Consider the following 16,780-nt stretch of genomic DNA (forward strand, 5'->3'; position numbering starts at 1 on the left):
GTTGGATTGCTGCTTTTAGTAGCTGATGGTAATTACTGACATTTAAAATAAAATTTTAGTGATTAATAAACCAAACTTACTTACAAATGTTCCTTGACAGACAGTTAATCACAGTTTTGTAGGCAGAATAGTTTTGAACAGTTTTCTCTACTGAGATTGTGGTGGTTCCTTCTTTATCTCTGACTTGGTTTAATGGAGATTGACTGCTTCCCTCTGACAAGAGAGCTTTCCCCAGTGACCTGAGCCAGCCAAAATGTAAATAGATTTCTTGACTATGGGATGCATAATTGGTGCCATGATAATGAGTCCTGGTCTTTCCTCTGCTCAGTGTCTTTGTTTCTCTTGCAGCTTCTACCGAGCCTGTGGAGACATCCCGCTGGACAGAAGAAGAAATGGAAGTTGCTAAGAAAGGTAAACCTTGTAAAGCCTTTGACTTCCTTCTGGATACTTGCATTTACAAAACTTCAAGGATTTACTGAATCACTGAATACATTTGCTGTGACTTTCACCAACACTATGCTGAATAATTTGCAAATTGCTGTTGGTTTTTTAATGAAAAAAGAGAAAAAGCAAACATCTTTAAGAGACAAAATGATTTTTGAGACTCATGTTGACTCTTTTCCTATGGGTTACTTAGAACTGTTTGGACAGCAGTACTTCCTATCTTACCCTCCCATAGGCATTGTTGTTCCATTTGCTGGGGTTTGGATAGCTGAGTTACTCTTCCTAGTAAATACTGGTTCTTTTATGTTTGACCAGGTCTAGTGGAACATGGGCGAAACTGGGCAGCAATTGCCAAAATGGTTGGGACAAAAAGTGAAGCTCAGTGTAAGAACTTCTACTTCAACTACAAGAGGAGGCACAACCTGGACAGTCTCCTCCAACAGCACAAACAGAAGGTGAGTGCTGTGGACATTGAATATTTTGCAGGGGAAAACTCGTATCTTTCTGAAGTCATCCATCACACTTCACTAAGGCTGTTTTGCAATCTCCACTTGTTTCCTTTTCTACCTGTTTTTTTGTTGTGACATAAATCTCCTAGAAAGGGTGGCTGGTACTCACTGACCTGTGACAGTAGCCACTCCTTGCTTTGAAATGCAACAGAAAGCTTTGTACCAGGTAAAACACTCGAGCCTGAAGAGTTCTTCAGCGCTCTGAAAGCCACGTTCCTCACCAGTGCATGAGCAGCTGTAGATGTACAGCAGCTCCTTGAAACACAGCAAGCACTGACCTTACCAAACAGAGCAGGAGAGGTGGTGGAAGTCCTGGAAGTGAAGGTTTGGGGGCATTTAAAGTAGAACTCTGTGTGTTGAAATCCTCTAAGCTGCAGTGCTATCCTGGTCTTTTTGCTGCAGTTGTTCTGTAGTCCCCCAAACATGCCGTGGTTTGTTCCCAAACTTGTTTTTGGTCAGGAGCAGCAAAAGTTGGCCTGAAGTTGAAAGAGTGTCCCCTTGTTGACTGTGCTAAACAGAGATTCTCTGTCCTTCATTTCAACCTCAGACTGGTAAATGGGAATGCAGTAAAAGGCAGTAACAGCTGTGAATTCTCACTACATTGTCAATGCTGTGTCTCTCAGTCTTCACGAAGGCCCCGAGAGGAGCGAGATGTGTCACAGTGTGAGAGTGTTGCTTCAACTGTGTCAGCTCAGGAGGATGAAGATATTGAAGCATCCAATGAAGAAGAGAACCCAGAAGACAGTGAAGGTAACTTTTCTGGGAAGGAAACTTGTGTGTGCACAGAAAGGAGTCTATGTTTGTGCTAGTTGTCTGCTCAGAAAGCTGTGTTCCACTTCATGATGTTGTTGTTCAAATGCTCTTTCAGTTGGATTTCAGCAATTTGAACTCACTTGAGGGGATGAAGCATTTTTAGAATTTAGCAGCCTAAAGATGTTGCTGCTTAATACTTTGAGATGCTTTGATTATGCTGTCATCTGGAGTGTTGAAACAAGTTGAGTCAAATACGTGTAACCTTTGGTAGCTGATAGTCTCAGAAAAGCTTCAGACAAGCAAATTCAAGTGGTGTTTTTTTTGTTGTTTCTTTTATATATATTTGTTGGTTGCAACTGCTAATTTATAGACACTCAATGTCAGTCAGTCTTGGCTGGCCTTTTGTGGAGCAAAAGGCAATAGAATTCACGAATGATGAATGAGAGAAGATGACTAAGTGTTGGGTTTTCAGTAGTTGGTATTTTTTAGTTGCAGTGTTTGTGTAATTCAGCCAATTGTTCATTTCTATAAGTCAAAATTAATTGTTTTGCAGATGGGTTGGTTCAAGTTGATGGATCCTTTTTGCACCCAATTTGTCAGATTTCATTAATGTTAAACCTTAATAACAAAATATTTTTTCCCCAGGTGCTGAAAATAGTTCTGATACAGAAAGTGCTCCATCTCCAACTCCAGCAGAACCTGCTAAACCAACTGAAGAAACTCCATCTGAGACTGCTGCTCCAAAAGTAACCACTGAGGCCCCAGCAGAGCAGGAATCTGCCATTAAACCTGCAACCAGCACATCTCCCTCCTTAACAGCTCAAAGTGTATCAACAGCTGAAACTCAGAACCCCGAGCCACAGGTCAAGGAAGAAATAAACACTGAGGCGGAAGAGCCTATGGAGGTGGACAGTAGAAGCCATCCAGCTGAAGCTAAACCTGTGATTACTCTTCCAGTTCATACCAAAGTAGAACCTGTAGAGACTGAAATGAGGCTACCAGAGAATATTCAAGTGAAAATAGAGAGTGATACCAAAGAGAGAGAGATGGACAAGCCCAAGGAAAAGTCAGAACCGGAGGAAATGGACTATAGCCTGTCCCAGCAAGTTACTACAGCCAGACAAGAATCCCATTCAGATAATGATTCCAGTGCCACCTGTAGTGCTGATGAGGAAGTTGATGGAGAACCTGACAGACAGGGGTGAGTAGGGCTTTGAAAGGACAACCTTTGGAGCTTTTTCTCTTTTGGGAATGGCTGACACCACTGAGGGTATTTGAAATCTTTTCAGCATTGTGTTGGTGCAGTTCCTGTGTCACCCCAGCATGGCACTGGAGCCAATGCCCCCCTCCCTCTCAGTGGTTTAATATACACACAGTGCCAGGGATAGATGTTTAAATGTCAAAAGTATCCAGTGTCATGGAGTGCATGTGGGCTTTGGAAGAGTGCAGGTGGTGGTGTTTCTGCACTCTCTTGCCTCTTCAAACATCATCTTTCCACAAATGTCTTAGCCCTCCATGTGAAATTGTTCTGTTGTAGACTCTGTTTATTTTCTGTGGACTAAATACACGTAATCCTTCCTACCCACTGTGCTTTTCCAAAGCACTCTCTGTAAAGAAGGTTGCATTGTTGGAGTACTGCATACATAAATTTCTGATGTGGGAGATTCTGAGCTCATATTTTGGTATTTCTGTGCGTTATGAAAATGTAGCAGCATCTGTTGCCTCTTCTACTACATGTGCTGTGGGACAAAACACAACGTGGTTCTGACTCTTTAACTCTTTGTCCAATCTGATAAATGTGTTGGTTTTTTGAATTTAAGAGTTTTGCCTGTAAATTTTTAAAGATGTGTAATGTTGGTCCTTTTGGTGATATTTTTCCCTTCTGTCTCTTTTTCCAGTATCTTCAGCAGAGAGTCAAAGCCCTCACTGTTAAATCCCACTGGGTCAATACTGGTATCATCCACGATAAAGCAAGGGCAGATGGACCTGCAACAGCTTCACCACCGAGCTGCTGTCATCCCACCTATGGTATGGGGGATTTTCAGTGCTGTTTCAAGGAGTGTTTGTTACCCTTAGACCTAGTCACAACACTAAAGCAGGAAAAAATCATTAAACAAATGAAGAAAAATATGATTTATTTATTATCATATTTTTCAGGGGGAAAGGAGGTTAAGTACAACCAAGTATAAACCCAGTAGCTTAAAACCAGGTGTGGACCTTTTGAAACACCCAGACTGCAGGGGGAAGTTGAACTCCAGAGTTGCTCCAGGAAGTGCCTGTGAGGGTGTCCCTGACATTGTCCCCTCGCTGTCCCCAGGTTTCCTGCAGCCCCTGCTCTGTCCCCATGGGCACCCCTGTGAGTGGTTACGCACTCTACCAGCGGCACATCAAGGCCATGCACGAGTCAGCCCTGATGGAGGAGCAGCGCCAGCGCCAGGAGCAGCTGGACATGGAATATCGGAGCGCTGTGAGCCCCTGTGGCACCTCCAAGAGCCCCAGCGTGGAGTGGGAAGGTTGGTGTTCCCACACCTGGGCTGGGATAAGCCCGTGGTTTGTGTCAGTGTGTTACACTGCTGCCTCATGGGAGAGCGACAGTTTAGTGTGATAAGGAACTGATAACGAACTGCTCCTTGCTGGAAGGAACCTGCCCACTCTGCTGCACTTACTGTTGAAGGGCTACCTTGTAGCCCCTTTATATAAAGGCAGAAAACTGGTTCCATTTGGGTCAAGCCCAAAAATGAGTTGTTCCTACAGAGGAAGATGCAATGTGTGGGTAAGAGGAGCAGATGATTCTGGTCTAGGGGAGCCCTTTCAGAAGCTTAAGGTGAAGGTGGGAGTATGAGCAGAGTTAAAAGGAATATTTTACTGCATGGAGTGCATGCATGGACACTGAGCACTGAAATAGGGCACAAAAGGTTGGTGGAACACAAGTTTAATTTTAATTAAACTTTAAGTTTAATTAAAAAGTTTAATACTTCTTTTTAATTGCACCGTTTGTACCTGATGGGTGTGTCTGGCATTGGAATAGGCCCTTTGTTAAAACTGTGCTGTAAGTTGGACCTTTTGAGTCCAATTTCTAACTCATGATTCTTCTCTTTCTGATACCGTCAACCTTCCCAGGAAAACCAGTGGCCTATATGCCTTATGCTGAGGTCAAGAGAATAGAACAGGAAGCACAAGTGCAAAATCCAGCCACAAGGTCAGCATCACCCTACAGGTTATCACCAAGAGAAGTCAATAAAGCCTCTCCCCAGCCTGAGATGAATGCAGCTCGCTACAGTGTCCCTCCAGGTAAAGATTTGGAGGATCAAATTATTCTCTAAACAATTTGTGAATTAATAGAAGAATAATAATTTTCTCTGTGTGTGTGTGAAGAGGTGCTCAGTGTTTTTCTAGCCCAGTGAGGCTGTTTTTGTTCTTCATTGTTGCATCCACTGCATAACATGTATTTTAATAAGCAAATAGAATGGTCTGAAAAGTATCAGAACAGCAAAGAGGCAGTCATCAAGAGATTTTCATTTTCATACAAGCACTGTCCTATTCATGGGTGGCCTTTCTTATGAAGGGAGCAGTTGAGGAAAAGGGAAAGCAGCTGCTATCCCTGGCATTAGTTTCTGACTGTAATCACTCTGTATTAAAGTCTGAATGTCTTATAAAACAGTGAAGTAACTGACAAATCTTACTTCTGAAACTTGGATTGAAGCTTTTCCCTTCAGATTATAATGTCATGCTAAGACAAGACTAATCAGGGAAACTTAGATTATGCTTGACTCAGTTGCATTCCATGTAGAGAATAAGAACTTTTTAAAAACAGGAAAATAACTAAATATTGGACATAGTGAATTGCAGAGCTGTAAATACAGCTAAAGTAGCTTTTGGATATTGTGAAGCAATTCCCATTAGAAGTTGTCAGCTGAACTGTGCTATTTCTGTTCACACTGCAATGTTTACTGTACAATTTTTCCCCTCAAGTTCTCCAGCCAGCCCCTCACCAGGTGATAACCAATATTCCCGAAGGAGTTCGCCTGCCCACAACCAGACCCACGAGACCACCACCACCACTCATTCCATCCTCCAAAACCAGTGTGCCATCAGAAAAACCTTCCTTCATCATGGGAGGCTCAATCTCACAAGTAAGAGAATTATTATTTGAAAATCTGTTTTACATCTTTTCTTTTTTCCCCCCTTTCTCCGATCTTCAACTTCTTGTACTCAGTTATGGAGTCACAGCATTAACCCTTAAGAACTACCTGTACATGTCATTCTAAAAGTCTGGGAATTACAGGAGCTTTAGAAATGGAACATTTACTCACATTTAAGGGCATGGATATCCAGTTTAGGTGACCTGCATCTCCAAACTACCAGTGATACTCCACTCCTGCTGCTCTGTGCTTTGGGACATGGCAGTGGGGTACTGTAGCATTTCCAGATGCGATCATAGTAGTTTTAGCATTCTCCTGTAAAGAGAGATGTGAATCTTCATTCCAGAAACAAGAATTAACATCTATTTGTTGTTTCAGGGAACACCTGGCACTTACTTAACATCCCATAGTCAAGCTTCCTATGCCCAAGAAACTGCAAAGCCATCAGTGGGTTCTATATCTTTGGGGCTGCCAAGGCAGCAAGAGTCAGCTAAATCTGGTAAGGAAAGGAAAGCTGACATGTTTTATACAGACTATTTAATGATCCACAATTAAAGAAAATTTAAAAACCTCAAACTTTTTCTTTTTCTTCTCCTCAATAGCTTCCCTGCCCTATATCAAACAAGAAGAATTCTCACCCAGAAGCCAGAATTCCCAACCTGAGGGACTCCTGGTCAGGGCACAACATGAAAGTGTGGTGCGAGGTAAAGAAAGTCACACAGATTAAGAAACTCTTGTCAGAGCCTGAGAAAACCAAGAGAATTAGCTGCTGAAGTGTTATTTCAAAGTATTCTATGATTATATAAGTATCATAAGATTATAGGGTTAATCTCTTCTCTGTTTTCCAAGGCATGTGTATTTGTAGCTGGCTCCTTCTGTCTGCAGGGCTCACTTAAAAATATTTATTACGAGACATGCCATTTTGAAAATAAAGTTGCTCACTAGAGCAAATACATCAAAAGAAAATAACTGCCATGAATTAATGCTGTAAAATACTTAAAGTCTGTAAAAGACTATATTAAAAAGGAAATAGCCTAACTGCCTCAAATGCCTACTGTTAAATTGAAATTTCCCCTGTATTTTAATGTAAATGAACAGTTCTCACTAGAATTTTTAATTATTTCAAATGGAGTGGATTTTTTTTCATTCTCTTATTTATCAGGATGTCTTATTATTTCAAATCAGGTACCACAACGATACAGGAGGGAAGTATAACACGAGGAACTCCAACCAATAAAGTTTCAGTTGAGACCATTCCTTCTTTGAGAGGCTCCATAACTCAGGTATTTTACCTTTTGCTGGGAAGGCTGTGGCAAAACAGCGTCTTCAGACTATCACTGTGAATGTGTTTGCATGTCTGAAAAAGTAAATTAATATCATGGGGTAGGAACTGCCTTGAAACAAGAACTTTCAATCCAATCAGATGTTCAAACCCCACTATTGCTGAAGTCAGCATTACCACAATTTCATCTTCATATATATGAGTTTTCAAACCTTCTCAATACTACCAGAGCTTTTGGTAAACCTGAGGGCAACTTTCATGAAAATTGCATTATACCTGAGTTTAAATATTCAAACCAAGTGTAACCAGTCTTGTGCAGATGCTATTTGAATCCAAGAAGGGAAATTCAGGCCTTTTGTCATTTTAAATGCTGCTGTTCTGGTTGGTTTGGGGTCCCAGAATACAGAAAGCAATTGCCTCAATTCTGCTTGAGATGAGAAGGGGAGCTTTCATTGCTTTGGACAGAAATAAAACCTAATGGCACCATTAAGTATGTGGTATATGTTATCTTCCCTGCAAATGGTATTTATAGGGTAAATGTTCCAGGCTGTGAAATGCACTGGTAACCTTGTCCTTCCCATTCTTCTCTCTGTTATATGTGTTATGTTAATATTTTTTAACAACGTAGCAGAAATAACCTTACTCATTAGGTTAAGTGTCCATAATAGAGGCAGAAGTTTAAGCCATACTTGATAAATTAGTTGGTTTTATAGACCTAAAAAGTTTCTTTGGTTTTGTTGCATTTTCCCTTCACTGCTGCCTATTCTCTATTGACTCAGACCATGTGAATTTATTGATGTGCTGGGTTTGAACACAGGGTACCCCAGCTCTGTCCCAGTCTGGCATCGCCGCCGACGCGCTGCTGAAGGGAACCATCACCCGGCTGGCTACGGAGGACAGCAGCCCAGAGAAGTGCAGAGAGGAGGCTTCAGCCAAGGGCCATGTCATTTATGAAGGCAAAAGTGGGCATATTCTATCTTATGATGGTGAGTATTTGTATATTCTGCTTGATCCAAGTCAGGTTCTGTTTTGGTAATCCATAGCTGAAGTGTTTCTGCTTCCAAGTGGATGCATGTGTTTAAAATACAGTTAAACTAATCCTTTGCCATTTATTTCCTATTTGTCATGGAATGTTTTTTTTGTGAAAGGTTAAATAACCAGGCTTAAAATGACCTGTATTAAAATTAAAATAAGTGTATCATGTAACTTTAAACTTCAGTTGAAATACTGATGAGTAACTGAACAAGTAACTTTTTGACAAACTATAAAGGATCTTTTTAAGATTGATATTTAATGTTACAATATTATATTGAAGTTGTGTTAAGTATTAATGACCTGTGGTCTCATTAATGTGATATTCATGTGTCTTTTTTTTATTGTCCACATTTCCTGACCACACTCTTGTACATTTTGCCAGCTATTAAAAATGTCCGTGAAGGAACAAGGAGTCCGAGAACTGCTCATGAAATTGGTTTAAAGAGAACATATGATACAATGGAAGGAAATATAAAGCAAGGGATGTCACTGAGGGAATCTCCAGGGTCTGCACCACTGGAAGGTAAAAACAGCCACTTCCAAGATGTTTTATCTTTTGTCCATCGATGTAAGAGTATTTAGAGTTATCTTAGGGTGCAGACTAACAGAGAAGTTAGATTTAAATCACCTTACTGACCATATCCATGCAACAACACTGCAGTTAAGAGTGTGCTGGAAAAAGGACTGAAGTAGATCCCAGTTTTCTTTTCTGTTTTACCACAACTGCAGCTTCTTCAGGTGGCACTTCCTGCTCTCAGCACATCTGACACATGTCCCTGGCTCTCCACAGTCCCAGTGGTGCTGTGGAGCTCAAACGCTGGGTCACACCAGCACAGCCTCTGCCGCACCCTTTAGTTAAATATTGGTACCACACTGCCCTGACCTTTTGCATTCCTGCAAGAAACCTCTTTGAACTGCAGGATCCTGCTGCAGGGCATCCCTAGTGCTGTTGTGTTTTAATAAACTGTAATCAAACAAAGCCTGCAGAGGCCAAGGCAGGTCATTATATAACTTTTCTGATTGCTATGTAAAAATACAAATGCAAGAAAATGTTTTCTGCTTCAACCATGGAGTCTTGCTCCTTAAAAGCATTTTGTCCCATCTTCAGGTAGCCCTTAGAGGCTGTTTTGGGGACATGTTCATCAGGTGGCACGATGTGAGTGTGAGGTTTGTAGGCTGTACACAGAAATTCAGCATTATCTCTAAGTTGCTGATGCATTTGGCTCATCTTTGGGCTCTTTTGGCATCTGAGAAGCTGCTCTGGTACTTTTATGCTGTGTCTCATCACTGACACATTTTCTGGCCTCAAACTGTAAAATTATGAGTGTTTTGAGGGCTTGGTTTAGATTCTTACTATAGGCACAGTAAATTCATCTCTTCTCCAATGATTCACTCTGAACTTTGATAATTTGGAGGATGCTGAGGTATATTTTGGAGTGTTTTTTTCTTTTTGTTTCACTTCCCACCATGAACACCTTTCTTTCTAGGCAAGGAAAGTGGAGTGTGAGAAAAGCAGTGACTGCTTTTGAAACAAAGGTTAAGCTTAATTATAAAAAACACCTCCTGTTTTCTAAATATGTTAAAACTTGCAACTGTGCAATAGCACAAATACTTGAACTGTTTTATAACATGTTGCTGCAATGCCTGGCATACTGAGGCTTGGCCCTCTGGGCACTGCCAGGATACAGATACCATCTCTAATGTGTGAGAAGGAGGGGGTTTGTTGGTTTGGAGGTTGGGGGTTTTTAACACTTGTTCAATTCTCTAAATTACCTTCATTTTAATTTTAGGTTTAATCTGCCGAGCGCTGCCTCGGGGTAGCCCACATGCTGAACTAAAGGAGAGAACAGTCTTGTCTGGCTCTATAATGCAAGGTGAGGTATTGCAGGTCTAGAAAGGGGAGCATTAATTAATCCTCAAAAGTCTGGATTTCTGAACCTTAAACTGTGGGAGCTGTGTTAAAGGTGGAGCTTATTTTATGAAATGTTTTCAGAGCATAAATCAGCAGCTTTCTGATATGCTGTGTTCAAAGCTAGTCTGTAAACACAGATTTTATTTCTTGTTGGAAAATAAACCTTTTAATGTGAATACTTGGTAATTAGCACTTTTTTTTTAATGAACACTAACAACTCTGCAGATGCGTTTATTTCTTTTATTTCAGCATCTGAAATAACATGGGAGGTTTTCAGTAATATACTGAGTATTTGTTCAGTATTATTTTTGTGATGATTTTTTTAGACTTCAGAGCATCTTAGCATAGACTACAGCAAACCAAAGTTCCACTGTTACGATATGTAGTTGTCACTCTGCTTATGAAAACAGAGACTTAGCAGTTATTAATACCATTCTTTCTGTAAAAGGCACCCCAAGAGCAACAGCTGAAAGTTTTGAAGAAGGTTTGAAGTACCCCAAACAGATCAAGAGAGAGTCACCTCCCATCAGGACGTTTGAAGGAGCCATCACCAAGGGGAAACCATATGATGGGGTCACCACCATAAAGGAAATGGGTCGGTCCATCCATGAGATCCCAAGGCAGGACCTGTTAAGCCAAGAGAGTCGCAAGACTCCTGAAATGGTGCAGACAACCAGGCCAATCATAGAAGGCTCCATATCTCAGGTAAATCCAGAAAGGACTGTTACACTCACACAGATTCAGGAGTGAATCAGGTCAGGCTGTGGGAGCTTTTTACCACAACGTGACCTTAACCTGAACTTTTTCTCTTCTTCAGGGCACACCCATAAAATATGAAAGCAACTCTGGCCAGTCTGCCATCAAACACAATGTAAAATCTTTAATCACTGGACCAAGCAAGCTGCCCCGGGGAATGCCTCAGCTGGAAATGGTGCCAGAAAACGTGAAGGTGGTGGAGCGAGGAAAATACGAAGATGTGAAGACCGGGGATGCCGTGCGGTCCCGTCACACGTCCGTAGTCAGCTCTGGTCCCTCTGTTCTCAGGTCAACTCTTCATGAAACTCCCAAATCACAGCTGAGCCCTGGGATTTATGATGATACAAATGCTCGGAGGACACCTGTGAACTATCAGAGTCCAATGTCCAGGAGTTCACCAATGATGAATAGAGTTAGTGAGGGTATGTCATTCCTATCCACAGTAAGACAAAAAGTTTTATTATTTTAATTTTTATGTACTCCATTCTTCTTTATTTTATTCTAGTGGCTTTTCTCGATTTGGAAGTTGACTAGAATGAATTTTAGAAGGCTGTAAGGTGTTAATTCAAATAAGAAAATGAAAATCTGCCATAATAGAAGGGGAGAGTGGGAAGGCAGTTCAGTCTCAATTTGCATTTGATTATGGATCACACTGAAAGTGGTACTTACAAGGATAACATTTTAAGAGCAGAAGCTATTCCTGAGTTAGAGGTGTCTAGATGAGGAAGATGATATAGTGAAGTATAAGCAATCTTAGTTTTAAAGTACAGTTCTTTCAGCAGAAGTGTTTTGTGATATAAAATGTTCTCTGCTTTGTTGTATCAGGTTGCAGTCATCAAGAATGTTCCTTGGGAACCAGTGTATTTTTACAGTTAAATTTTCAATAGAAAAATAGGCATTTTGTTAATTTGGGGTTTTCATTGCTTTTAGCTGGAATATCTTCTGGGAAGCCAGCAAATCATGAAAGGAAGAACACACTCACTCCAACACAGAGGGAGAGTGTGCCAGCAAAATCTCCAGTCCCAGGGGTTGACCCTGTAGTGGCTCACAGTCCTTTTGACCCTCACCACAGAGGAGCAACTCCTGAAGTCTACAGGGGTCACCTCCCTCCTCATTTAGATCCTGCTATGCCATTTCACAGAGCTCTGGATCCTGGTAAATACATTTGTGTTGGCTTTTTTTAGTTTTAGAAATACTGTGAGCTTTGTTGCACAGAAAGGATACCTATATAAGGCAATTATCAATGGCCAAATATAATGTATAAGGTTATAAATATTTATTGTTGTGGTTTGATTTCAGTTTAGTGGGAGTTTAATATTGAAGCAGGAAACTTAGTAAAATAGTATTGTATAATGCTGTAACTTCCCTTCAGAGCTGCCAGCTTGCTTCTGTTTTGTTAAAAAGTTCAGACAGTATTTTTAGATAAGTATTTGTGGAATGTATTAAAAGCTTTCAGGAAAGCTATGCAAAGAAGGATGTGGAAGAGGCTAGAGAGTTAAAGTATAATTCTATATAATTATATATAGACTTATGTATTCTTTATAAGTCTTCTGTTCAGGACTGTGATTATTCTCACTGAGGGATTATCAGGTTATCCCTGGTGATACTAAATACAGTAGACTGTATATTTAATAATCCTTTTAACCCTCTGTTTACTTCTGTGAGGTATTTTCTACCTTCTTTAGATATTTCAGCCTTTTACATTTTCAGAATTTCAGGATTTATGTTTTTATTAAAGTATCTCTCCAATCTGGTTTGTTTAGCACTCTCAGTGTGCATGCAGTGCAGAAATTCAATAAAACATCAGTATTAAAATGCTATTTTCACTCATTTGGCACTGGCTAGAGAGACTTGATAGCGCCTCTCATTGAAGCTTTACAAACACATGGAAGTTTGATTTGATCCAGAATCATCCTGCTTCCTAAATGCATCCTTTTGCCTTCTCTCACCCTCAGCTGCTGCTGCTTACCTGTTCCAAAGGCAGCTGTCCCCCACGCCAGGGTACCCCAGCCAGTACCAGTTGTACGCCATGGAGAACACGCGCCAGACCATCCTCAACGACTACATCACCTCCCAGCAGATGCAAGTGAACCTCCGGCCTGATGTCACCAGGGGACTGTCCCCCAGGGAGCAAACTTTAGCTCTCCCTTATGCAGGAGCACGAGGTGGGCCTGGCTCTCTTTCTGTAATGCTCTTAAAAGTGTGTTTTGGCAGTGCCAGCTGTTGTTTGAATGCACACATACATAGCTGTGTTGATCCTCTAGTGATCACGGATGTCTGACAACTCACTTGCAAACTGCCTTTTGTGGAAAGGAAAACCACCTCTATAATCAATATTTTTAAGGAGAAGGCTCTGAGAGTTACTAGTGTTCGAGAGCCAGGTTGTTTTCTGCTTGTTTAAACTGATGGTCAGAACCACGTTTAGCTCATCGTCAAATTTCAGAAAAGAGAATTATATTGAAATGATAACTTCTTCAAAAAGAATATAAAAGCAACGTCTAAAAGCATAATGTTGGTGAAAACCATGCTGATTGTTTTATTTTTTTGGGTAATACCCCAAATTGCTAAAAGATGGGATTATTGAGTAGAGGTGAAGTGCATTTTTCCAAAGGGCAATTAAAGGGAGTGATACAAATGCAAATTCTATCTTAGTATGTTCCTAAATTGCTGATTGCCAGATCTAAGAGACTAGAACCAGCTGGAATATAATTCTACACTTGCTTTATTCTTATATTTCCACTAAACATTCGTTGCTGACTGTTACCAGTGAACAGAACATAAAATGTGTAGACCATGTCCTGGAGTGGCCATTCTCACGTGTGTCATTCCTGACAGGAATTATTGACCTGAACAATATGGCTCCCACTATCTTAGTGCCTCATCCTGGAGGAACGAGCACCCCACCCATGGAGAGAATCACATATATCCCTGGCACCCAGCTTACCTTCCCTCCCAGGCCTTACAATCCTGCTTCTCTGTCACCAGGTAAGAGCTCTCATGGCTTGGTGACATTTCTAATTGTCTGACATGCTGAGATAATTGACCATCTTTATTCAGCTTTCATTAATACCATGTTTTGATGTTTTCTCAGGAGATGCTTTCTGCATGCATCTCGCACTTGGATAGCAAAGGGTTTTTGATGATATCCTGTGTAGTTACAGTAGAAGTGCTGTCAAATTCTGAATTTGCCTCATTCTGTTCACTAACCCCAGTTTACATGTGTTGAAGGGTGGAATTGGGGTCTATAAGCTGTGTAGTTTCTAACTGTATAGAAACCAGTTCAGTAAAAGGCTTTTGAGCCTTCCACTGTCACTGTATGTTAAACTTTTGTCTTCCTAGATAAGTGGAATTAAAATGTATTTGGGAGATTTTGCTGTAAGTCTATGGCAAAATATATTGGCAAGTGTTTACATCATCATGCTTCACTTAAGTATCTCTTTTTTTGCTCCTTCATTTTACCTTGTGGACCTTCCAGGACATCCCACACACCTGGCAGCCTCTGCAGCTGCAAATGCTGAAAGGGAACGGGAAAGGGAAAGGGAGAAGGAACGGGAAAGGGAGAGGGAACGTGAACGAGAGCGGGAAAGAGAACGAGAACGGGAGAGGGAGAGAATCACCTCAGTCCCTGCTGAACTTTATCTCCGACCAGGTGAGGGCACATGGACACACTTGGATCAGTTGTATTGTAGACTGTAACTGTTCATTTTATGCAGTCACTGTTAGCAAATACCATTTACAGTTTGCATTTACTCTGCACTTCAGGCAGGTTCCTGTTGCCGAGCAGTTCTGGTCATAATTTCAACATCTGCAACTTCTCGAACTTTCTCTCAAAGCAATGCAGCACCTAAAGGGGAGTGAATCCCAACTGTCACTGGCACAGCTTGCATGTCATTTAGAGCATTGTAAATACATTTAAATCTTTATACCTACCATCACATCCAGAGTGGTGGAGACAACTGGGAAGGGATGTGGAGGAGACAGCATTGATTTACAGTGCTGCACTGTTGTAAGAATAATCATTTATTTTGTTTGTTCCCCTCCACTCTGTGTCCTGCAGGTGCAGAGCAGCCTGGCAGACCCGGCAGTCACGGATATGTCCGGTCTCCATCCCCCTCTGTCAGAAGCCAGGAAAACATTCTGCAGCAAAGGCCAAGTATTTTCCAAGGAACCAATGGGACAAGTGTAATCACACCTTTGGATCCTGCTGCTCAGCTACGTATCATGTATGTTTTAGAAGTTACTGGTGTAGGGATATCTGTTCTAATATGTGAGCTTATTAAAAGGTGCATTTAGGGTTAAGGATATTTCACTATATGAGTGCTCTTGGATTTATCAGAGCATTTTCACCAGTGCATTTTGGATAGAAATCAATGTCAGAAAAGCTTTGCCTTTTTGTCTGTGTGGCTGTAGTTCTTTTTCCATGTGATGTAATTGAGGCTATTCAATGTTTGCCCACAGGCAGCTCACCCCCGGAGCTCCCTCTATCACTCAAGGCTTGCCAGCTTCCCGTTACAACACTGCTGCTGATGCCCTGGCAGCACTCGTGGATGCTGCAGCCTCTGCTCCTCAGATGGAAGTTGCCAAAGCAAAGGAGAACAAGCACGAAGGAGCCAGGATAGAAGAGAACATGGGACGCCGGTCAGCTGTGGTGACTGACCAGCAGCAGATGGAGCAGAAGACGCTGGAGGTAGAAAAGAGGCCTGTGCAGTGCCCCTATACATCTGCAAATTACTCTGGTGGCAAGTCCCAGGGACAGACTTCATCAGTAGTCTATTCAGAGGCTGGTAAAGAGAAAGGACCTCCTCCTAAATCCAGGTACGAGGAAGAGCTGAGAACTCGAGGAAAGACCACAATTACTGCTGCTAACTTCATAGATGTGATCATCACTCGCCAGATTGCTTCAGACAAGGATGCTCGAGATAGGGGCTCTCAAAGTTCAGATTCTTCCAGTAGTTGTACGTATCTTAGTAACTCTCTACTTCTTTGCTGTCTGTCTTAGCCTTTTAGGGAAATGATAAGATGTGAAATGATTCAGATGTTTAATGATAAAATATTCAGCTCTGCACAGCAGAAACACTTGATAGACAAATACAGTTTTTGCATATAGTGACTCTTGAAAAATCAGAGCTGCTTGCTTTATTCAGATGCCATGCTACAGCATGAAATGCAGGATTGTAAGAGTAATCTTATCAGAAGTCAGGAAACTGAAAATTACTTGGTTTATGTTGGAACAGTGTTTCATGGACATATTTGTATCACCATGGTTATCATGAGAAGGCAGCAGTGTTTTGACTTTCATTCACTGGTGCCATTTTAATGGAAGCACCCGTGTTGCTAAGTATAGGCAACAAAACTTTTCTGTCATATTTATGTCTTATTCCACAACCTTTGCTTGATATTCAGTGTCCTCACACCGGTATGAAGCTCCTGGAGATGCCATTGAGGTGATCAGCCCTGCAAATTCACCTGTACCTGCTCAAGAAAAGCTACAGCCCTATCAACAAGAGACCCCCAAACCAAGCCAGGCAGAGAGTAAGTTTATCTCCATATGCAACATATTCTCACTGTCATCTTTTTTAAATTTGTAAGCACAGAAATTTCAAACCTTGAAGCTTAACAGAGTGACCTTTTCTTTTTCAACCAGCTGACCCCAACAGGCCGTACGAGGGCCCCATTCACCGCTACAGGACACAACAGGAGCCCCCCTCACCCCAACCACCTCCACCTCCCTCTTCCCAGGCAGAGGGGATGGCACATGTGCCCAGGACCCATCGGCTCATCACCCTTGCTGATCACATCTGTGTAGGTTTTATAATTATGGGTTTTATTTGAGAGTATTATAAAATATTGTATCTGAATTTATAATCTCATTTGTTGCCATCAGTCTCGTCCAGTTCACAAATACCTACACTGTGGCCAATGTCTAACCAAGATCTCTTTTCTACTT

General features: G+C 41.4%; 1 protein-coding gene across 2 annotated transcripts in view; it reads left to right on the forward strand.

Annotated features, from left to right (window-relative positions):
- The window catches only part of NCOR1 (nuclear receptor corepressor 1), a 55,931-nt gene that overhangs the window by 33,371 nt on the left and 5,780 nt on the right, over positions 1-16,780 (forward strand). For both annotated transcript variants that reach the window (XM_032130293.1, XM_032130292.1), the window contains exons 17-40: positions 349-411; positions 760-899; positions 1,577-1,703; positions 2,352-2,907; positions 3,605-3,734; positions 4,024-4,219; positions 4,827-4,997; positions 5,679-5,839; positions 6,227-6,347; positions 6,451-6,552; positions 7,034-7,131; positions 7,948-8,116; positions 8,548-8,688; positions 9,956-10,039; positions 10,526-10,782; positions 10,895-11,255; positions 11,764-11,988; positions 12,789-12,998; positions 13,669-13,818; positions 14,309-14,482; positions 14,891-15,056; positions 15,292-15,788; positions 16,237-16,365; positions 16,478-16,635. In XM_032130293.1, coding sequence (XP_031986184.1) covers positions 349-411; positions 760-899; positions 1,577-1,703; positions 2,352-2,907; positions 3,605-3,734; positions 4,024-4,219; positions 4,827-4,997; positions 5,679-5,839; positions 6,227-6,347; positions 6,451-6,552; positions 7,034-7,131; positions 7,948-8,116; positions 8,548-8,688; positions 9,956-10,039; positions 10,526-10,782; positions 10,895-11,255; positions 11,764-11,988; positions 12,789-12,998; positions 13,669-13,818; positions 14,309-14,482; positions 14,891-15,056; positions 15,292-15,788; positions 16,237-16,365; positions 16,478-16,635 — 4,586 coding nt within the window. The remainder of the gene's footprint in view (positions 1-348; positions 412-759; positions 900-1,576; positions 1,704-2,351; positions 2,908-3,604; positions 3,735-4,023; positions 4,220-4,826; positions 4,998-5,678; positions 5,840-6,226; positions 6,348-6,450; positions 6,553-7,033; positions 7,132-7,947; positions 8,117-8,547; positions 8,689-9,955; positions 10,040-10,525; positions 10,783-10,894; positions 11,256-11,763; positions 11,989-12,788; positions 12,999-13,668; positions 13,819-14,308; positions 14,483-14,890; positions 15,057-15,291; positions 15,789-16,236; positions 16,366-16,477; positions 16,636-16,780) is intronic.

The sequence above is a fragment of the Corvus moneduloides genome, chromosome 20 (assembly GCF_009650955.1).
Source record: "Corvus moneduloides isolate bCorMon1 chromosome 20, bCorMon1.pri, whole genome shotgun sequence".
Taxonomy (NCBI): domain Eukaryota; kingdom Metazoa; phylum Chordata; class Aves; order Passeriformes; family Corvidae; genus Corvus; species Corvus moneduloides.